Source organism: Diadema setosum, chromosome 8 (assembly GCF_964275005.1).
Source record: "Diadema setosum chromosome 8, eeDiaSeto1, whole genome shotgun sequence".
Classification (NCBI taxonomy): Eukaryota; Metazoa; Echinodermata; class Echinoidea; order Diadematoida; family Diadematidae; genus Diadema; species Diadema setosum.
In genome coordinates, this window is record NC_092692.1 from 27,819,774 (window position 1) to 27,842,994 (window position 23,221).

The 23,221-nt window shown below is 38.9% G+C and overlaps 2 protein-coding genes across 2 annotated transcripts; both read right to left on the reverse strand.

Annotated features, from left to right (window-relative positions):
• Nucleotides 1–842: 842 nt before the first annotated feature.
• LOC140231966 (retinol dehydrogenase 8-like) lies at nt 843–8,797 on the reverse strand. Its single transcript, XM_072312115.1, has 6 exons — nt 8,773–8,797; nt 6,023–6,297; nt 4,803–4,982; nt 3,279–3,372; nt 1,966–2,074; nt 843–1,124 (listed from the first exon to the last, which is right to left on the reverse strand). The coding sequence occupies exons 2-6, from the start codon at nt 6,288–6,290 to the stop codon at nt 897–899; spliced, it is 879 nt and encodes a 292-aa protein (XP_072168216.1). The 5' UTR covers nt 6,291–6,297; nt 8,773–8,797; the 3' UTR covers nt 843–896.
• A 6,596-nt stretch (nt 8,798–15,393) lies between these two features.
• LOC140232019 (retinol dehydrogenase 8-like) lies at nt 15,394–19,028 on the reverse strand. Its single transcript, XM_072312170.1, has 5 exons — nt 18,761–19,028; nt 17,595–17,774; nt 17,020–17,113; nt 16,330–16,438; nt 15,394–15,621 (listed from the first exon to the last, which is right to left on the reverse strand). Exons 1-5 carry the CDS (start codon nt 19,026–19,028, stop codon nt 15,394–15,396), a joined length of 879 nt encoding a protein of 292 aa, XP_072168271.1.
• Nucleotides 19,029–23,221: the final 4,193 nt, after the last annotated feature.

Here is a 23,221-nt window from a genome sequence, read left to right on the forward strand (position 1 = left end):
CTTCTCTCACATTTGCAAACAATATTGGTCACACCTTCCAACTTCCAGTGGTCCTACTTTTCATCTCAAGATCTCTTGCTAATTGGGATTTTTCCACTGGGATAGCAGTGTTTTTTTTTCGAGCAGTCTGATATCACGCTTTAACTCTTCCCAAATGCCAAACCAATCATTGTAAAATATTTCTATGAATCGACTGCCGGAAATAATTCGTGTATCATGCTTATTTTATCGAGTGCAAAGATGGCTCGATGACTGAATTCTACTAACAAAACACAAATCCGGCTTCAGAAAAAGTAGTTGTTTTTTTTTAACTTATACTAAAAGCACTCGTAGTGGGTTAAAGTAAGAGACTGGTGCAAGCGTATTACAGAAAACCCTGCTTAAGGTTTATGATTCGCATCCCCAACGAAAGCTAAATCACCTGTCCTTTCTCTATTGGACATAATTTTGCTAAAACAAAATAATCAAAATCCGTTCATATTTCGACTGATAGTGCCAACAGACACACAAAAAAACAAACAAAGAAAGAAAGAAAGAAAGAAACAAACAAACAAAAAACCCGGACTGAGTTAGATGGTGTGTCGAAGTAATTGTTAATGTCATTATCATCCTCATTATGAGTATTACAGATGATAAATGGAGATGCGTTATTTAATGGAGTCAACTTATGTCGGTGGTAAGCCAGTTAGTATCTCACATACACATTTCTCCTAATGCTATCCATAACTATCCAGTCAGCTACACGTTTTCTCTTTCATTTCATGGCGTCTCACTGTCGTCAGTTTATACTTAAACCATATCGAGGGTGACCTTTAATGTGAACTTCTTTCGTCACAAAATGCTTTTGCCCATATTTGGTAAATTGCCACTTCTCTACCTGGTAAGCAGTTACATCTTTACTTGGAAACTGATTCCATAACTTCAAAGAATTTTTTGGCCGCTGTCGACCCGACGCCGTCCACAAATCGCTCCTTCATGTATCTGTCCACCCATCCACTGGTTGGGTAGCGGAGGAGCGGCTCTGCACTATTCAAGCATTCCAAGACGAGGTCGGCAATGTCTTCTCCGCTTTGGTAATCATTCGATATCGAGGCCCACAGTTTGCTTAAGTATGCCGCCATCAGCTGAAAGTTGGACAACATGGGCATATTTTTATCATAGCACAAAGGAAGGGTTTTCAGTCACTGACCTGTAATGTACCATTTAGGTCAGTGGTTTGAATACATTGTAAAGCAAAAGGTTTCATAGAAAACTATCATAACTCGCATCAATCATGTCTACAGCAGAACTGCTGTCATTTTCTGTCTCAGGCAGAAATTATCGGAAGAAACTAAGAAAGTCACTCTTAAATACTTAAACAACAACAACAAAAATCAAAGAAGAACTTATAGAGATTTGGAGGGGAGATAATGTCTACATGTACTTCATGTATAGAAATGTCGATATTGCTTAAGACACTGCTGCTCAAACTGTCAAAGACGCTTTTTTTGATCTGTTTAAGAAATCGAGAAGCTATAAATCGTTGCTTGCCCTTGCACTACATGCTAATATCTTATAAAGTCAAATGCATTCACATTCACATTCACATTCGCATTGGTTTTATCCTTTCCATCGTCAACGAGACTATTGAGGGCACATTGCGCTGTTTTTATCTCAAATATATGAACATATAAAGCCGTCTCTTATAAGAAGGGCTCCTTTCAAACCCTGTTTCTCCACTTTCATAAATAAGCCTAAACTAAAAATAATACTTTGGACCCCATTTGTCGTGTGTGTAATTTATTGTCAACTCAAAGAACGCCATCGTGGCAAGGAGCGCAGTCATGATAAAGGAGGAGCTTCCATAACAAATTAAGTATAAAAAAAGCAATAACGATGATTATCACAACAACGGCTACAATCAAAACTGAGCATCGAAGCTCATATAATTTATACTGTCCACATCAATAGATACAAACGACATACTTTGGCCGATGGTGAGTTCGGGTCAGTTGATGATGGGACATCCACTTTGTTGGTCTCTATGTTGTCCACGAATTTGGTTCGCACAGGACCCGGTGCAATTGAGCTAATCCTGTGAGGAGGAACACAAACAAATTGCACAGGGAAGACAGACATTGTGATAAAATGAGTTATCATCCTTATTCAAAATTCTCCAGCCCAGAACACCGTCAACATCATCAAGTTCACCAAAACTTTAACGGATGGAATTTGCAACTTTAAAGGTGTAGGTCAATGTCATACTGGAAGCACCTTTAAACGTGCAAAGTTTCACCTCGAAGGAAGGTGCCCAGTTTCACCTTGAAAAGTGCTTCCAGTGTGTCATTAGTCTGCACCTTTAACCGTGGGAAGTTGAACCTTCAGGAAAAGTGCAAAGTGCAACTTTACAGGTGCTCCCAAAGTGACGTTAGCCAGCATCTTTAAAGGTACGAAGTTGAGATTTAAAAAAAAAAATGCAAGTTGGTCTTTGAAAGGTGCCCCCAATGTGGCACTGGTGTGTACCTTTAAAGGTGGGAAGTTGAACCTTTAGGAAAAATGCAAGTTGGACCTTTACTGGTGCTCCCAGTGTGACATTGGTCCGCACCTTTAAAGGTACGAGTGAAACTTTTACGAAACGTGCAAGTTGCACCTTGCAAGGTGCACCCAGTGTGGTACTGGTCTGCACGTTTTAAAGGGGCGAAATTGCAGCTTAAAAAGTTCTCCCAGTGTGACATTGGTCTGTACCTTTTAAGTTGAACCTTTAGTGAGGAGTTAGATCTTCAAAGGTGCTCCCAGTCTGACATTGCTCTGCGCCTTTAGACATGCAATGTTGCATCTTTTAAAGTGTTCCCAGTGTAACATTGGTATGCACCTCCACAGTTGCCAAATTGAACCCTTTCTTCTTACAGTGAAAGGTAACAATGATGACATCATCAGGCTGCAGCTGTCATACTGCTTGATTGTTTTTCCGTAGTGCTTGTTGGTTTGAAAAATTATTCCTTGTACAGCGTGCAACTCACAATGGCCACGCCATCATTCCATTTGCGGTGTATTTGGTTAGCTTTCCTGCTTCCTGCACGAAAATCATGCATTATCATTATTGTATGTACTCAACCAGATTTGCCAACCACATGAAATACGATCAATTCGATTCTTTTACGAAGGACCAATAATCACTGTATGGTTTCGATTATGATTCTGATAAAAAAAAAAAAAAAAAAAAAAAAAAATATATATATATATATATATATATATATATATATATGAAAATCAACAGCATTAATCACACATGTTCGTACCAAACGTTGAAGCAGCGCAGTTCCGGGTACAAGGTTTCCGTGAGGCCCTCCAGTGCAAATTTAGTCGCGCCATATATAGGCGAATAAGGCATGCCTTGGCGAGGATAGATACGAAGAGAGCAGTTATGTCTAATTCGTCATCCCATCATTAGTTACAAGCAGTATAATGATTATGACAATCGCTTTTACTAGTTATGTTATGCTAGATATAGCATGCATGCATGTACACATGCAAATAATCATTCATCATGATTTACATCCCTACCCTTAAAATACGAACAATATCATTTTAATAATGCTGCAAATTCTATAACCAAACAAAGATGCATTTTTCAGTGCAATCTTATAGAGATGGTAAAGTCTTGGTTGAGATGGAGCTTTAGTTTTTCAACTTTTCTTTGACTATTTTTCAGGATGACGAGAAACCTCTTATGAAATACGAAAGAGGATATTGTTCTAAGAAGACTTCAGAGTTTATTCGATGAAATTTGGTTTCCAAACGGTGAAATTCTCGTCAGTCTGATAGAGTACAGCGAGTAGATGTATTTGAATTGTTTATCATTTGTAATCAAAATGTTTCACAATGACTAACTGGATCAATACGTATAACCATTTCAGGCTAAACAAATTCCAATCATAAATGCGCTGCAATAAACATAGTTTTGTTTTGTTTTTAAACAAAGATTTGCCAATAGCCGGGTTCACACGTACAAATTAGCGGGATGACGATCGCGATGCTCATCCCGAGTTTTTTTGCGAGCGTCCACACGTACCAAATTAGCGGGATAGCGATCGCGATCGGTATCCCGCTAATTTGGCGAGCGTCCACACGTACCAAATTATCCCGCTAATTGCCGATAGAGATAACAGCAAAGCCTGCAAACTGGGTCACACAGCGCCCTTCTCTATCACTGCCTGCGCGCACTTCCCTTTGTCCTTCGCAGAGGCCTCGCTGTTGTGATGTGCGCATTGCATGATGGGATATAAAAACTCGAGATTCTAATCCCGACCGTTCACACGTACCAGCGCGGGGCCAATTATCCCGCTAATTGATGAACCAGCGCAAGATTTCTTAGGATTAGCATCGCGATGCTTATCCCGCTAATTTTCGGGTTTTTTCTGTCCACACGTGCAAAAAACTCGGGATGACGATCGCGATGCAAATCTCGAGATTTGTATCCCGCTAATTGGTGTACGTGTGAACCCGGCTAATATAATTCAAATGATCTCGGCTCGATTCTGCCATGTCATAAGTCTACTGAGAGTTACAGTTTGTATCTCGAAGGCAAAGGGATTAAAGGTTCTAAACTGATCGCGAAAAATGTTCACACCACAAGCACACACCCGCACACACACACACGCACACCTACACACACACACACACACACACACACACACACACTCACAAACACACACGCACGTGATGCCGGTATGAATAGACGTAGATCTGTATCTTCTGAAGTACAGGTGCCAGTAAACACGTCAAAGTAATCAATACAAACACCACCACTAATCATTGCTTACCAACAATGCCTACGAGACTGCTGATGTTAACGATGCGCCCTGACCTTCGGGCCTTCATGCCCCGAATTACTTCCTGGGTCAGCCGGAAAGTCCCGAGGATGTTTGTATCGACCAAACTTTTCATATATGCCATGCTCACTTCTTCGAAGAGACCCATCTGCCCAATTGCTGCATTATTAACTGGGAATGGAAATAATGAATGTAAAGTATAGAACGATAATGTTTATAGTGTGTGTGTGCGTTTTTTTTTTTAATCGAGTCAATTGAAAAGTGTTCAAATATGTTCATAAAAAATGTCAAAATTCTTTGCACTTCTGGTGCGTTAAAATTAAATTGTACCATACACGCTGACATTCTGTATGGAGTCGTTATCGACTATAAATAAATCTTATAAACCTTAAAGCCAATTCTCTGAAATCCTACGCTCTATCATTTTGCCGTGATCACATCAAATATTTTTGCATACTCAAAATGATGCCTCGCTCGGATCACTTCATTTGTTTGATCAATTTGTTATTTCACTTTGCATTGATACTTTAAGTTTAATCATGAACATCGTACAATACTTTGTACATTCCGTAAACTTGATGATATTCTCGACATGTTTTATTTTTGCATGTTTCGTGATTTTTGACATTGTCATACACTGTACTAAAAACCTATATCGTATCTTTGGACCTAACGTCCTACAAGCGTTGCTTTTTAGCGAGTTCCTTATATCACACGTCACTTATAATGATTATGTCTTTATACATTTTTGCATTTTTGTTTCAAATTGACTGTTGTGTTAAATAAACATTCTTTTTTTCTAAAATCGAATGGAATATGAAACTTGTATGAAATGTGGAAAATGAAACATGAGTAAAGAAAATAAGAAAATAAATATCTACACGAAGGACTATTAAACTGCGGTTTTACGAACGTCGTGCTAGCATCACAGCTGTCCCCTTAAAATATGTCATTATACAGAAAGGAAGAGGTAAGGCTGAATTAGTGTAATCGTTATACGGAGATACTTATTACTGTAGCACTGTAAGGTACGATGATACGCTATACAGAGGCTGACTGAAACGAGACAGGGACAAAAAAAGAATCACTAACGGAAAACTGGCGATAATATTATGGGGTATCACCATTATTCCAGATATAGCTCGAAATGTTGTTTCAATTTGTTTCAAACCGAGTGTGTCCCTCCATAGCCACCATGGAGGATGGCTTACCCAAAACATCGATGCGTCCATCTCTCTCCGTGATCTCCTTGACAACCGAGACGATCTGCTCCTCCTCGTTGATGTCGAGCTTCAGAATGAAAAGTGTGTCGTTGAGGGCGTTGCCCGCTGCTTTCTCCAGGTCCTCCTTCTTGGCAAGGTTCCTCATTGTGGCGTAGACCCGGAACGACTTGTTCGGGTCCTGGGCTAGCTTGACGGCTGTGCTGAGGCCAATGCCGGACGAGCAGCCGGTGATGAGGGTCACTTTTGGAGATGCCATGATGCTCCTGGTTGTGACGCAAAAAAAAAAAAGAAAGAAAGAAAAGAAAACTGGCCTTGTAAAATAGGGTAAGAGTGGGGAATACAGACAGGTAGATAGTTACCCTAACAAATATGATCTTGGATCTTTGTTGTGAAAATGAAGTTTGCCTGGCAAAATCCATCCATCATAAGAAATGATGACTGTGAGTCAGACACTAGGCAAAAAAGCCCACGCGACAGTACGCACATTTTGTACAGTAAACCCCGTGATGCAGGGCTTATCAGTGTCGAACTCGTTGGCGTGGGCCTTGTTTGCCTAGTGTTGGACTCTGATGGATGGAATTTTTTTGACTAGTGTCGGACACGTGGGCCTTGTTTGCTTAGTGTTGGACTCTTGGGCCTTGCTTGCCTAGTGTTGGACTATAATGGGCCCTTTTATGTCTAGAGCCGGACTCGTGGGCCTTGTTTGCCTAGGATCGGGCTCATGGACATTATTTGACAAGTGTCCAGCTCATGGCCTGTATGACTTATGGGCTGTATGACTCGTGGGTGTCAAACTCGTGACGTGTTCAAGTTCAAGTTTATCTTATTTTTCTCCATCTCAATATATGCACAATGTGAATGAAAGAAAGGAAATATCAACATAAATATCGAAAAAAAGGGGGCCCATTATACTTTGATGGGGATTGCAGAGATACGGCATTTTGGTGATACCTAGATCAGAGGATGGAGATGGGGAGCCCAGTAACAAGCGAAGCTTTTAGATTGTTGGTCCCACTAGCCAGAAGCCAGTAGACCTCTAGCTACTACTTACAAAAAAAAAAGGGGGGGGGGAAGAAATGCGCGGTCACCAAATCCAGTGCTTATTCCTTTAATCAGTTAACCTCATTAACAATTATTATTGTTTCTTTGTTTTAGGAGAATGAGAAAACTAAATGAAGTGTATAAATCAGGCAGCAACGAGAGACGAGATGTAACGACACTTTCAGCCTTACATTTTGCTCTGAAGTAAATTTAGTTATAATCCTGTCTGACTTGCTTATCTGATGTTTTGTGGATATAAGTCCTGGGGAAGTAATTGCCTCAATTTGTGGCCGCGCCTCCACTTGGACATTGCTATATTGAAGTTTGACTTGCTAGATCTATAACCACTTACCGCAGTATAGGTCACACACTGACCGGACGCAAATGCATTTTACAGTTAGCCTAGGCCAATCACCGTGGATTTTATGTTATTGGAGTACCAATAACCGATTCCTACCCGTTTACACTAAATTCGGAGTGGATCATTCATTCGAACATCAAGCATAATTTTTCCGACATATTTCCTGGCGATTATAAGAAATACACGATCCAGTGGGTATTGTTAACCTCCGAAAATATATCGGATTTTAACAAAGGACAGCAAATTCAAGTTATGTACCGAAAATGTCATTGCTGATAACCCGTCTGAACATCGATTCATTGATTATTGTTTGTTTTTCAATGTGAATTATGGTCGTAACAAAATTACGAACTGGATTACCACCACATTATTTTGTACAATAGCTGAATGCCGCTTTAAAAAACATGAGCGGACCACAATTTCGGAGGATGCCATTACGCTATTTGATCGCTTTGATAGGTAGGAGGTGCCTGGCAGTACCATGCTCGACTCTCACAGATCATAGAGGTCACACTCGTTTCCTGACTGAGCCGTGTGCATGCATCCCAGCGGGCCCTTTGGACCCTGGATGGCTGTTACAACAGCCTCTGCTAAACGTTGTTTATCTATGTCCAAGTTCAAGTTTCTGCCATGATTCATTCTCGATGACCTTAGAATACACTTGAGTCTCATAAGCCTAAGCCTCTGTAATGTGCTTGAAGTACATCTGTATGTAAGTCTACAGAATTTTAAGTGGGTGAATGTACATGCACACCCCTGTTAAGGTTGCTGTATGTTCCATTGAAAAGTATATGACCCCATATTGTGCATGTACTGGTGTAGTGTATCTCAGACATTATCATTATGTGTCTTAAATTTGGTTGTCTGTATGAGTGACTTGAAGAGCTATGAGTGTGCATATTTGTTGTTTTTGTGTGTAAGTGCTTGGAGGAGGGTGGAGGTGGGTGGCTGGGTGAGCGAGTATGGGAGTATGGCTGTGTTTACACCATGTGATGAAGGTGATAAGAAATTTATCATATCAAATATGAAAAGAACGGCATGAGAGGATTTCTAGTGAAAATTTGTTGTTTAAAAGTTCTTGTAATCGACATGATATTGCCACTAATCTGGACTGAAAATTTTTATTTGTATATGAAGATGATGTTAGTACAACGACGTAAGACTACAACATTGAAGCAACAATTGAAGCATTATGCATAGAATAGTCAGCCAGAGACGAAAATGTGTATCGGCACTACACAGATATCTCGAGACGAAATTGAGGTATATAAAATGTATGAAACTGAATGGAAAAGAAAATTAATAATCGACGGAAAAGCCTAAATCAGATTCTTACCTGAAAAGAGAATGACCTAAGATGACTTCTCTGTGAAATACATCCGCTACAAAAGTCAGCAATTGCTGGAACAGACCCGAGTGGATATCAGCAGGGCCCAAGCTGTTTCACAAAGAGTCGCGCGTAACTGCAGGCAGCCGTTCGCAACTTGACAAAGCCGCATGTAGCGTATACGTGCAATTTGGCAGTCATTTTATTGACTCATGAGTGCAAACATATCAAATCTTCGTGAACGAGACAGCTCTTAAAGGGAAAACGTATAGCTCTCATATGCCTGCAGAACTGTCAATGTTTGCTCTAAACTGTATGCAATAGATTTCACCTGAGTAACGACGAAAATGCAAAATATAGGTTTTCCCGACCAATTTCGCACTTTTTCAGTCCAATTCCTAATTGCTGCATTCAATTTAGCACAATTTAGCCTAGACGGCATGTTCGGTATTTCAATTTCATAATCTTTTCATCCAAATTCATTTTGGAGCATTCAAATTACCTTCTACATCATTCGAATCAGCACTTTTTCAGTTCAAATTCGTAAGACAAGCACCATTTCGCAAATCGTTCATTCAATTTAGCACGATATAGGCACGTGATCACGTAAACGCTGCGCTCGTTCATTCGAATTCATTCTTGGGCATCCAATTTCGCATTACTGCAGTCAATTTAGCAGACACGTTTATGCTTTTATTCTGATATCACCTTTGCGACAGTACTTTCAAAATAAGTGTATGTGTTCATAATGTTCGATAGCATTATTTCATTCACAGATACATTGATCTTAAGTTTGTTTTGTCAATAATTAGGAGAAGGAGGTTTCCATGTACATGATTATTTCTTTCATCTGCATGTTTCATTATTTTCATTTGGTGGGTGCTAGATGGCGTTAATTAAAGGTTTTCCCGGCCAATTTCGCACTTTTTTCAGTCCAATTCCTAATTTGTGCATTCAGTTTGGCACAATTTAGCCTGGATGGCATGTTTGGTATTTCAATTTTATAATCTTTTCATTCAAATTCATTTTGTAGCATTCAAATTACATTTAACATCATTCGAATCAGCACTTTTTCAGTTCAAATTCGTAAGACAAGCGCCATTTTGCAAATCGTTCATTCAATTTAGCATGATGTAGTCACGTGATCACGTATACGCTGCGCTCGTTCATTCGAATAAACTTGGGCATCCAATTTCGCATTTACTGCAGTCAATTTAGCAGACACGTTAATGCATTTATTCCTTTTTTTCCACTTTCATTCATCATAGGTAGTGTTTGCAAGCATCTTAGCATTTCATATTTTCGTATGCATTCTTTATGCTGATATCACTTTGCAACAGTACTTTCAAAACAGGGGCGGATCTAGCTTTTTATAAAGGAGGGGGTTGGAGGCGGTATTGCGAGGGAGCGTAGCGACCGGCCCGAGCGAGCGGAGCGAGCGGGGGGGGGGGGGGGGATTGTGGGAGGAGGGTGTCCCCCCTCCCACAGTAGGGAGAATTTTTGAAAATCTGTGTGTGAAAATGGCGTTTTCTTGCATCTTAAACACCACTATTTTGGGTATAGAGGTCATTGCCATAAATAGAAAAAAATAAAATTACAAGTTTAAAAAAAAAGATAAGATAAAAAAAAAAATGGTCCCCGAATTTTTTTTGTTTTTTTTTCTAGATCCGCTTCTGCAAAATATGTGTATGTCTTTTAAATGTTCTATAGCATTCGATTTCATTCACAGATACATTAATCTTGTTTGTTTTGACACTATTTGAGAGGAGGTTTCAATTTACACCGTAATTATATATTTCTTTCATCTGCATGTTTCATTATTTTCATTTGATGGGTGCTATCTATATTTCGTAAATTATCATTATGAATAAAGTTCTTGGATCAGCTCTAGCCATCAATTATTTGTCAAGGTTATTACCCTCAAATGCTTCTATGATTCTTTCCCTGTCTTCTTGAGAGATACGCCTGTGTCTAACTCGTACTGCCATTACTGGACATAAGAAAGTAAAGTGAATCTATGGTACTGGTGCATGTATAGTTCTGATAACATGTATATATAAAAGAAGAGGGGCGTTACAGAACAACAAACTTGAATTATTTAGAGTCAAAGATAACTTTGCTAGGCCTATATACTTAACAGTGTGTGGATGAAACAGAAATTCACATTTACCTCCTACGTATAAACCACGGTTCTCACCTTTTCAAAATAAAAATAACATTACGCCAATTTGAATGAACATGTTTGGAATTTGACTGCCCATACGCGAAATTGAATGACTGAAATACCACTTTCCGCCAGTGCTGGCGAATTTGAATGACTGAAGAGCACGTGCCAATTTGAATGCCCGTTTTACGAATTCGAAAGACACATGTGCGAATTTCCTTGATCGAAATGCTAAATTGAATGCACAAGTTGCAATTTTGAATGACAGAATGTGCAGTGACGAGGATTTTCGCTAAATTGAATGAACCTTTTATCAAATAGACTGACAAAAGTGCGAAATTGGCCGGGAAAACCTATATCATTAGGAATAAATAAAAGTTCTTGGATCAGCTCTAGCCATCAATTTGTCAAGGTTATTACCCTCAAATGCTTCTAATATTCTTTCCCTGTTTTCTTGAGAGATACGCCTGTATCTAACTTGTGCTGCCATGACTGGACATAAGAAAGTGAAGTGAATCTATGGTACTGGTGCAAGCATGGCATGTATAGTTCTGATAACATGTATGGAAGAAGAGGTTACAGAACAACAAACTTGAGTTATTTAGGGTCAAAGATACCTTTACTATATACTTAACAGTGTGTGGATGAAACAAAAATTCACATTTAAATACATTGTACGTATAAATCACGGTTCTCACCTTTTCAAAATAGAAATAACATTACGCCAATTTGAATGAACATGTTTGGAATTTGAGTGTCCATACGCGAAATTGAATGACTGAAATACCATTTTCCGCCAGTGCTGGCGAATTTGAATGACTGAAGAGCACGTGCCAATTTGAATGCCCGTTTTACGAATTCGAAAGGCACATGTGCGAATTTCATTGACCGAAATGGTAAATTGAACGAACAAGTTGCAATTTTGAATGACAGAATGTGCAGTGACGAGGATTTTCGCTAAATTGAATGAAACTTTTATCAAATGGACTGACAAAAAGTGCGAAATTGGCCGGGAAAACCTATATTAACCAAAAACGTTCTCCTTAAATATACGTACTACAGCCTCAGAACATATCCGATCCTGGTGACATAATTGAAATGATACAAAATTAGCTGCAGAAGAAATAACTGCATTTGTGAGTACAAAATACACATATTGACCATCAACTAAAGTCACATAATCATCAATCAACATGATGCATGGAAGTGTTGGGAGCAGTGATTTAAAAAATGTTCGAGTTATCACATTTGATGCATTATGTGTAGGTCTGTTGTATCACAAAACATCCACATTTTGCAATAAAGCCTAAAATATAAGGAGATATCACTATTTTTCTCACTAAACCATAACTGTAGACGGTTTAGTCTGGAAACAATTTTATTATAATTTTTGTTCATATTTTGCATATTTGACAATACTTTACATTGATTGTATTGATTAACTTTTTTGGGGGGTTTTTTACAGGTTGTTTCTATCCCTTACTCACATTTTAGAACTATTTTGAAGCAATAAAGCTGTGTTTTTGTTTCATCTGCAAATGGTAAACAATGCCTTTAAAGTCTGTGCTTGAATACAGACAAACTGTGGGCAGATTTAATATTCTAAAAGGATGGTATAGTTCTGGTGGAGATTCAGGTTTTAACTTTTTGCGAGATGATTAGAAACCACTTATATCCAATATTACAAAGTATCTGATTCTAAGAGGAACTAAAAGTTTATTTGAAGAAAATCGGTTTTGAATTGGCCGAGATATCCATAAACAAAGTGGTCCTAGTAAAAGGCGGGTCCCACCTTTTATTAGGACCACTTTGTTTTACTCTGTTTTAGGATATCTTAGCCATTCGAAACAAACTTTCGTCAAATGAACTTTCAATTTCTCTTAGATTATTGTACGCCCTTTTATATTTCATGATTTTATAAGTGGTTTCTAATTATCTCACAAAAAGTTAAAACCCGAATCCCCATCTTAACCAGAACCATACCATCCCTTTAATGTTTTTTTTTTTTTTTTAAATAAAGATTCACATGTTCGTGTAAAAATCGTGTGTTGTGCGGGTTGCCGTCGTGCGACCTTCTGTACTTGTTTTGGCTGTTGATTGGCTTTGACCATGTTCGAGGAAACTTCGCACGAAATTGAACATTCAGTGGTCGTATCGCCATCTTGTGTCAACTTCGGGACTGTGTAACCCCACCATAAACACCCCCCCCCCCCCCTTCCCCAGGTGCGATTAGTTACTGTTTGGTCCCTCAGTTCTTAATAGGTGAACATAATGCAGTGGTGAAGCTCCTTATCGCAAAGTTGCTCACACGCATATTGGCATATAGCTAACCGGCAATTTTTTTCCTACTCGTCATAAGACAAAATTCTCTCTAGAAGCTTCTTAACACCTCTGAAATTCCCCAATAATGTTGCGATGGAACATGCTCGCTCAATATGATTCCGACGGGGTCTTTTACGCATTCTTCTCAATAATGTGACCTCAAGCCTCTCCAGTGACAGTAATTGGAATTAGTTGTTGATTTAATTCTTAACCCTTTCTGTGCCAACGGGTCAAAGTGTGCACAAAGCTAACATACAAACGGATGGACAGGAAATAATGTGGCACACAGACGGTTAAACTAGGAAGACCATCGCGTCTTTCTTTCCCAACAAACGCACAAACACATGCACACGCATTCATGCACACATCAACTACTCATGAAGAGGGGATACACAAGACAATAATCCCATAACAATTACCAATAGGCACTGCTTTCTTTATTTGCCTAAGTGTTGTATATGATTAGTGCTTCACATACTTTATATTAAAAAATGGTGTTCCGCACATGCGCGAGACAGCTGCTTCCATCGTCCAGCCCGGGAAGCTCCGTCGTCTTAGCGTTCGCATAGTGGATCAAAAGCTCCCCGGTATCATTGCTTCATGACTATTGCATGCTTACTTAATCTTTCCACTTTTACTTCAATGATGTTTTAGCCAATGAACAATTACGATGTAATAGTAGACGTGCACTAAACAACATTGTACAATTTTGTAAGACCTTTACTGAGGTTCTGTCAATAGAGGGCCTCCTGCTAACATCGCACCAACGCCGTATTGGCAGAAACAATTCGCTATACTAATGTGTATACATGTGCAGTTAGTATACTTCATATCCTTGACTTATGTACCTGTACTGTATGACTCACTCAATTATTAAACAAATGTAGGTGTTTAAACACTTAACAAGCTATTATATTATGTAATACATTCTTCTTATTTATTGATATATTTTTCTTTGCTCATATCTATATTCATAGCACAGAGTTCTTACCATGACAAAACCAAAACGAGAGAACACATGATTGCAGTGGAAATATCGTGATATAGTACGTCACTTTCGTCAATTATTCTACGGTGTTTACTGAATCACCTTAAAGCAAATGAACGCCTGTCATTGTTCTTGCAAAAAGATTATTGCACCATAACTGAGATATTAGTTGACACATTCTACGCGGTCCATCTGCAATCCCGGTGACACTGATGAAGGAAATTAATCTTCCCACACATTTGAAAAAGAATGTTGTTAAAACTTTGATCTCATTTTTGACAATCCTATTACTGCCCGTGATCCTAAGGTCTCTTGCTACATAAACACAGCACTTTCGATTGAAACTATTGAAAGAGACAGCAATGATTTTACATGCAGTCTAATTTCACCCTTCAATAAGTGCATTCAATTCGATGAAATTCAACAGTATATATAACATACTTATGAAGTGGCTGAACCGAATCATTCATGTGTCATGATATCGAGTTCGAAGATAGCTCTATCATTGAATCATACAGACAAAGACAGCTAATTAAAACGACGTATTCGGTCTTAAACGCGAGAAGCATTCGAAGAGCGCCAACCTCTACCGAGGTGACTAGTCATTAAAGCAATAGAGCTTCCGCAAGCATTCGCTCAAAAAAAAAAAAAGAAGAAGAAAGAATCCTCGTTAAAAATTTGTAATTTGGATCAACAACAAAGTTAGTCACTTGTTGTTATTTTTTTTTTAACGACAGAGTACATTTTTTTTCCTTGAACAGAATGATCAAAATCAGTTCATAAGTTTCTGAGTGATATTTCCAACAGACAAAAACAAAACGATTATAACATTATTATAGCCTAAATGGTCGAGGTTATGATTTATTTTATAAGCACTTTGTGTGTTCGAGACAATACATCGAGATGAGTTGTTTAATGGAGTCAAATATGACTCGGTGGTCAGCCAATAAGTATCTCACCCGCGCACTATTTAAAAAAAAAAATAATATCCACTAAGCTACACGTTTTCTGTTTCGTTTCACGGGGTCTCACTATCGTTAGTTTATACCCAACCATACCGAGTGTGTCTTTTTAGGTGAACCTCTTACGTCACAACTGCTTTTGCCATCTATCTAGGAACTGGCTCCGTCTCTACCTGATAACTATAGTTTCGCCTCTACTTGGCAACTGGTTCCATGATTTCAAAGAAATTTTTGGCCGCTGCCGACCCGACGCCGTCCGCGAATCGCTCCTTCATGTAGCCGTCCACCCATCCACTAGTCGGGTAGCGGAGGAGCGGCTCCGCGCTATTCAGGCATTTCAAGATGACGTTGGTAACGTCTTCTCCGCTCTGCAGTTCCTTCATAAACGAGTCCCACATTTTGCCAAAGTACGCCCCCATGAGCTGAAAATGGACAACACGGACAATTTTATCGTAATGATTATAGACCTATTCGGTTACTAGCATAAAACAAACAATCTTTTGACGTTGCACTATTATTATCGGAAAAAACCAAGGAAGTCATTCATAAAAAAAGTTAAACAATTTCAAGAGAGAATTGCGAGAGATTTGGAGGAAGAAATATGACTACTTATGTGAGAAAATAATGGCTTAGCAATGACAGTTTTTCTTGATCTGTTTGATAATTACAAAGATTCACGTTCAAACTTCTAAATTGTTGTATGCTCTTGCGCTATGTAAATTCTTCTTTAGTAAAATCTATTTCATATTTGCATTAATTTTATCTACTCTATTCTCAATTTCAGACACACTCTTAAGCGCTTGTCTTGCTTCCGTCATTTCCAGCATAAAATTATAAAACCTTCTTCGACGTAACAGCTTCATTAAAACACTTTTCTTTCACTTTCATATAAACGCCAACTGAAAACACCTTTTAGACAACATTTCATCTTGTCTACAGTTTTGAATACTCAACGATACTCAACACCATGGCAAGGAGAGTAGGCAAGATCTCCTTCCATAAAAAAAAAAAAAAAATCAATGAAACTGATCAAAATAGCACACTAATCACGGCAGCGACGACCACAAAATGGAGAATCGAAATCTGGTCAACTTTGCTCATATTATCAGTAATTGGTACAAACGTGATACCTTGGCTGATGGTGAGTTTGGATCAGTTGACGATGGAGCGTCCTCTTTGTTGGCCTCCATGTTGTCCTGGAATTTGGTTTGCACAGGACCGGGGGAAATTGTACTGATCCTGTCAGGAGGACACAAAAATAAAACACATAAATTGCCTGGAGGAGATAAACAAGGAGATGAGCCATTTTCTTGAATCCAAACCCTCCGCCCAAGAACACTATTTGCGTTATAATCATCATCATCATCATCATCATCATCATCGTCATCATCATCACCACCACCATAATCATCTTAATCAACATCATCATCAAAGTTATTAACCACAACATTAACTATATCAATATAGGCTGTCATACTACTCAATGATTGTTCCCCATGCAGTGCCCGATGGTTTAGATAATTATTCATTGTACAATGTGCAATTCAAGATGGCCACACTATCATTCTCTTTGTTCTGTTGTTGGTTTTACTTTTCTGCTTCCGGTAAGATGGTCATGCATGTGCAGTATATGCAGGCCAATGAGGATACTAAGCAACTGTTAAGGCAAGAAATGTATAGGAAAATCAAGCACCCAGCTTTATTAGGTCACTTCGATTCTTCTACAAATTTCTAATAATATTGGCACTGTATTGGGTTCCACTCCTGATACTGATAGAATAAACGTGAAAATCAGCAGTATAAAATGACAGAGAGCGTACCAAACGTTGAAGCAGCGCAGTTCCGGGTACAAGGTCTCCGCAAGGCCCTCCAGTGCAAATTTAGTCGCTCCGTACACATGGGTGTAAGGCAAACCTTGGCGGGGATACATTAAGGAGAAAACAGTTTCATTTGTAAAAATATTAAAGTAAGTCAACCATTTGAACCAGAGACAGAGGAAGAGAAAGAAAGAACAAAACAAAGGCTTTTTAAATGATACCTCACTTGTTACATAAAAAGAAATGTCCTTGAATTATATTTACCTATCACATATTATCTTACTATTTTCCTCTTTTTTTTTTTTTTGCAGTTTAGATGTAAATATATAACAAAATGACAAGACTGGAGCTAACTTTCTCTGTAACACAGATTCTGCCAATATTGTTCAGGTAAGGTTGTCTGCCTTCGCCTTTTAACACACACACACGCACACACACACACAAACACACACACACACACACACCCATGTGCACGTGATACCGGCACAAATGTAGATTTGTGTCTTCTGACATAAAGGTGTAAGAGTTCCAATAGTAAATACGGCACTGTAATCACCTAAACAACGATCATTGCTTACCAATAATGCCTGCAAGACTGCTGATGTTAACGATGCGCCCTGACCTTCGGACCTTCATGCCCCGAATTACTTCCTGGGTCAGCCGGAAAGTCCCAAGGATGTTCGTATCGACCATACTTTTCATATGTGCCATGCTCATCTCTTCAAAGACACCCATGTGTCCGAATGCAGCATTGTTAACTGAAAAATAAGTTAGAAAAGTATACTGTGTTAATGTTTACAGCTTTATTCAAGTCAAGTTGAATAGTGTTCAATGTTCAGAAAATGTAAAATCTCTTTGCATTTCTGTTCCCTTGGGCAGATCTATAATTGCAGTCTGTATGGAATCATCGTTCAATAACTACGGAAATCCAGACATTGCTCTCACGAAAGTCAAGTTTATTATTATAGATTTTTTTCCCTTCAAATGTGTCATGGTGGACAACATTGTGGGAGTATAGATGAATTAGCCTGATCGATAGGCCTATACAGAGATACTTATGACAACAAATGCTACAGTGGCAGTAAAAAAAAAAAAAAAAAAAAAAAAAAAAAAAAACTGGCGATGATGGAAAATTGGGTATCCCGTTGGTCTGGAAACTAGTTCACAATCTGTTGGCGACTTCAGTCTCTTAGCAGAAGAAGACGTCTTTGCAACGTCTCCGCGACGTCTCCCTCAATCTGAGTCTCGGGGAGTCGCAGGAAAATCAAACGTGTTCGATTCTTTTTTTTTTTTTGGAGATTTTGTTTAGTCTCCAGCTAGTCTTGGAGACGTCTCCGCGACGTCTCCTTAGTCGCGGATAGGTCGCGGGGACTAATTTTTGTCTGCTTCAGCTCAGAAGCGTCTCCATGACCTTGCGGAGACCGCCACCCATAGGAAACGTTGTGGAGACGACTCCGCGACTGAAAAGACGCCTCGGAGGTGTTGCAGCGACGGATCTGCGACTTGTAGGAGAATAATTTACCACCTTGTTTGAAGACGTATCGAAAGTTGCCCTGGACTAGTGCAAGCCAGTAGGTCTTTCAAGTCGCAAGAGTCGCGGCGCCTTTTCCTCCAGAGAGTTGTAGGCTCATAAGGTATACTATCTTAAGTTTCCTAGATCGATCACAGCGAAATGATTTTTGTTTGTTTCAATTTGTCTCACCCCGAGTGTCTTCCTCTACTGCAACCACTGAAGACCACTTACCCAAAACATCGATGCGTCCATCTCTCTTCATGATCTCCTTGACAACCGAGACGATCTGCTCCTCCTCGTTGATGTCGAGCTTCAGGATGAAAAGCGTGTTGTTGAGGGTGCTGCCTGCCGCCTTCTCTAGGTCCCCTTTCTTTGCAAGGTTCCTCATTGTGGCGTAGACCCGGAACGACTTGTTTGGATCCTTGGCCAGGTTGACCGCGGTACTGAGGCCAATGCCGGACGAGCAGCCGGTGATGAGGGTCACTCTTGGGGATGTCATGTTGTTCTACCTGGTTCAGACGCAAATCTTTTCTTTATAGAAATAGAACACAGTTTGGAAAACGGTTATTCCAGATAAGCAATAAATATCCTGACAAAGATGAAATTAAATCATTAATAGATTAATAGGGATATTGTACTCATTTTTAAGAAAAATATGCAAATGACATAATATTACAATACAATATCATTGTATTTTTTTTTTTTACTTTTGCCGGAAATGAAATGTAATGAAATAAAATGTTGTTTAAGGATCTCTTTCTTGAAAAACATGGACGTCTTGTGTAGATAGCTGTCAGTGGTAATCCGAGAGTTAAGTACCGTAATGGTGGCTGTGCTTCACAGGCACTCAAATTCTTCCTCCACAAGAAACCTCCACAGCAGCCACAGCAGCCTCCCGAATCTTCAGCATGACAACGTCACGTTGCTACCTGACTGAATCCGTTGACCACCACCGCTTGCTTGAGCTCCACTCCAGCTAGACCCAAAAGACCTGTTTGAGTTGCAGCAACCATTTTTTTTTTAATGCTTTAGCCTTGACTCGGCTATCTCCACTGCTATCTGAGGACGCCACTTTCTACCAGACTTCACATCTGGCTGATCCATAATTCTTGATGATCGGATCGTGAGACCCTCGGAGCATCATGAACGATCTAGCCTTTGTCACTTTGACCTCTTCAACCAAGGACCTGACTAAGACGTTCACTTTCGTCTTATTGCTATGGAGGGCAACATTAGTCAGACACTTGGAACACCCAGCCACCTTTTGACGTAGCCATTGATCTTCCACTTCATAGCTTTGTCTACAACAAAGGATAACCCAACCTAATAGACAGTTAATGGCTACATGATCCGTGGCATCAGACCAAACTGAAAGCACTATAGAGTAGCTGTATATTGCAAAAAAAAAAGTATTGACCCATATTGTGTATTGCTATTGTGTGTGTGTGTGTGTGTGTATGTATGTGTGTGTTGTGCCTCGTCCTTCATACACAACTATTGGCCATATCCAATGAAGTATAGCAACGTACATAATACAATTCCCTTTATCTTTGCAGCGAACGGTTTGATATTGCATGGTTTTCCCATTCATTTTCGGACCTTCTCTCTCTCCCTCTATCTCTCTCCCTCTCTCTCTCGTATGATAACAGCAGGCTACACAAGCTAGAATGATAAACAGGAGCCAATATATATAATATGCATATACCTATTTATTGAACATTGACAAGCCGACTGCTATAATGTAAACATCGTGATGTATACAATATTATGTTTGTGTGTACATTTTGTTTGTCTGTATACATGGATTATGTATATGGAGCATAAGAAGCTGTGTGTGTGCGTGTGAGTGGTAGCATGTGTCTGTTTTTGCACCACTGTAATAAATTTGCCAAGAAGCTCTAAAATGAAAAATAAGAGCTACAGCCTAAAATATGAGACGATTTTCAACGAAGCTTGACGAAAAATGAATTGCTTCATGACTATCTATTGCATGTCATTTATTGCCCATCAGTTAACTCGACCGAAGATTTTGATTTGTATAATTATGACAATGATGTTAGTACATTGACGAAAATGACTGAGACATTATGCAAATATGGTCGACCAAAGACGAAAATGAAAATGTGTATTGGTACAACTCGGGTTCGAGGGTCAGGATTAAAGTACCTAGTTTATAATAATGTATTAAACCGAATGGGGAAAAAAGACTAAATTCGATGGAAAAACCTGTGTCGAATTCTTACCTTTGAGAGTAGTAAATTCCGTGCGAAATATGCCAGCTACAGCAATCAGCGATCGCCGGGAGAAGTCCGAATGGTATCTCAGCAGGTGTGATGGCGTTCGTTCTGTCCCTCAGCTTATAGCTGAAGTATGGCCAAGTCCATTCTCGCCAATATGCACGCACCGCTGCTCCCGTGCATATAATATTATAATTTCTTATTGACAGAGCAAACCAGCAAATTTTGCTTACTCACCGTGGACAAAATTCTCTACACAAAGGACTCACACATCCATCGATGCCCATCCTTAAAAAAAAAGAGAGAAAGAAATGCCTTGATGGAGCATGCTCGCTCAACGAATGAAGAGAATTTGAGGTTTTGTGTCAGAAATAGGAAACACCATGGAAACCAGAAGAAGGGGATATTGTATGGAGTGGCCATAATATAATTTGACGTGAGGCGAAGAATGAGCTCTCATTACCTATGACGTGGATATCGCCTCTTAATGTTGCTGTAGCGCATTGCGGAGAGATGGTACATTATGTATTGCGATGCATTTTTTTTTTCATATAAGGACAGATAAGAACGAAGCAGGACATATGATACTTCAGGTAAAAAACAAACAAAACCCAAATAACAAAACAAAACAAAACGTTCTTTCTCATTTGTCCTTTTCATGGCAATTTGAAAAATTGGAAAATGAATTATGGATGATGTGAAGATAGAGATTATCTGTAAACTCCTATTATTCAGGCTAGAGTAGCCTGAGATTATTCAGATGAAAGGACGATTCACGTTGATTTCTTTTAACCTTTCATCAGTTGAAAAGTGTTGGATCATTCCGTATATTTCATGAAATCATTCTCTGGCGAGTTCAATAATTTCCCTTACTTGGAGTTGAAAAGTGACAGCTTTCATAACATAATTATACGCATTAACCAACTGACCTGAGAGTATCTTTTGCATCTGAATAATCACATAATCAACGATCGGATGATTAAATTTTCAACAAACATCAGTTTTGCAATGTCTGCATAAACAATGCCACTTCGTCAGAAATTCTCAGAGTCCTTATAGTCTTGAATGAATTTAAGGTGCTTGTTCGTTTTCACGCAAACTTAAATTGTGTTTGTTATTTTCGCACAAAGAGACCTTGACTTTGATTGATTTCTTTTATCTGCCTTAACCTTAACTAAATGTATTAATTCATTACTATATCAGGAAGTGCATATACAGACCATTGACCTTCCAAGAAGGTCGAGGATAACTAAAATCGCTTTCTTTCCTATGTGTAGACTTATATGTGTGTGTGTGTATGTGGTTTTTTTTTGTGTGTGCTTCCAAGAGCTGTGAAAATATCGTCTCAAACTGGTGGTGATTCAGTAAACTGAATATGAAAATAACCTATACTAAGCGTGATGATTGAGACTGCTAATGAGTCCGTGAATTAACTATCGACCACGTGATGCGGAGTACGAGCCTTGCTTTTTTTACACCATTGCAAAGTTTCTGCATTGTTAATTTTATCATTCAGTTATTCATTTGTACATATTATATTTTGCATAAAACTTTATGACTTACACCTCTACAAAATTGTCATCTACTGTTAATAAACATTATGATATGTCAGATGTATGCTTTTATATCATGTGTTATCTTTTATTGGATGAACAGACGAAGAAAGATTAAATTGAACCTGATCAAATTTGAATATTGTTTTGTTTTGAGTCTCTGTGCGTGAATGAAAGTGTTGTTGAAGAATGCGTGGTTCCTATACGGGTTTATAACAACGTGCAGGACTCTTTACTTGTATGTGTAATGTGGTCATGTTTGTGTGTGTATTCATGTGAATGTAGTGCATTTGTGTATATTGACATCTTTCTTTTCTGCATGGGAAGCGCTTATATGCGACGTGTTCTTACAAAATTTTACCTCACGTCTTAATCACAGTCATAACCTGCTATTTCTGCACGTGCTCAGTTTGTGTCACGTTATTTGAATGTATAACATAAGTAAGAAAATGAAACGGAGCCATTTTCCATACAAGCGTTACTCGTTTTCTTCATTCATGGTAAAGTAAAAAAATACCATTCCATTTCACTCCCCACCTACCCCCATAAGTATGTATTTAGGGTAGATTATGCATTAGTTGTTTTACAATTTCGTCAAACGCCTAGATTTTATCTCTGAGCGGACTAAAAACAAAATTTGATAGCCAAAGGCCGCCTCACCTATTGCTTAGAATTCAAGTATTAATTGCAAATGCCTTTGTGAGATCCCTCCCTCTCATCTAATGAGTAGGCCAACATATAAAATTATATTAACAACATAATCCTCAAATAACTTTAGACGTATAGTTTACTTTGTAGCGCGCAATCATGTCTTATCATGTCTTACTGCTAATGAAGAGAAAGAAGTAGTGCAAGATCAACTATTTTTTGAAAGTGCAAGATAAAAACGTTTGAAATGATTG

What these genes read in the sequence shown, in the direction of transcription:
- LOC140231966 (XM_072312115.1), bottom strand. Translation starts at nt 6,290, where the DNA reads ATGGCATCTCCAAAAGTGACCCTCATCACCGGCTGCTCGTCCGGCATT. An exon ending in TGGACGCATCGATGTTTTGG is followed by an intron (nt 4,983 to 6,022) that starts GTAAGCCATCCT and finishes TTCCATTCCCAG; the next exon opens with TTAATAATGCAGCAATTGGG. An exon ending in CAGTCTCGTAGGCATTGTTG is followed by an intron (nt 3,373 to 4,802) that starts GTAAGCAATGAT and finishes ATCCTCGCCAAG; the next exon opens with GCATGCCTTATTCGCCTATA.
- LOC140232019 (XM_072312170.1), bottom strand. Translation starts at nt 19,028, where the DNA reads ATGACATCCCCAAGAGTGACCCTCATCACCGGCTGCTCGTCCGGCATT. An exon ending in CAGTCTTGCAGGCATTATTG is followed by an intron (nt 17,114 to 17,594) that starts GTAAGCAATGAT and finishes ATCCCCGCCAAG; the next exon opens with GTTTGCCTTACACCCATGTG. An exon ending in CTGCGCTGCTTCAACGTTTG is followed by an intron (nt 16,439 to 17,019) that starts GTACGCTCTCTG and finishes TCCTCCTGACAG; the next exon opens with GATCAGTACAATTTCCCCCG.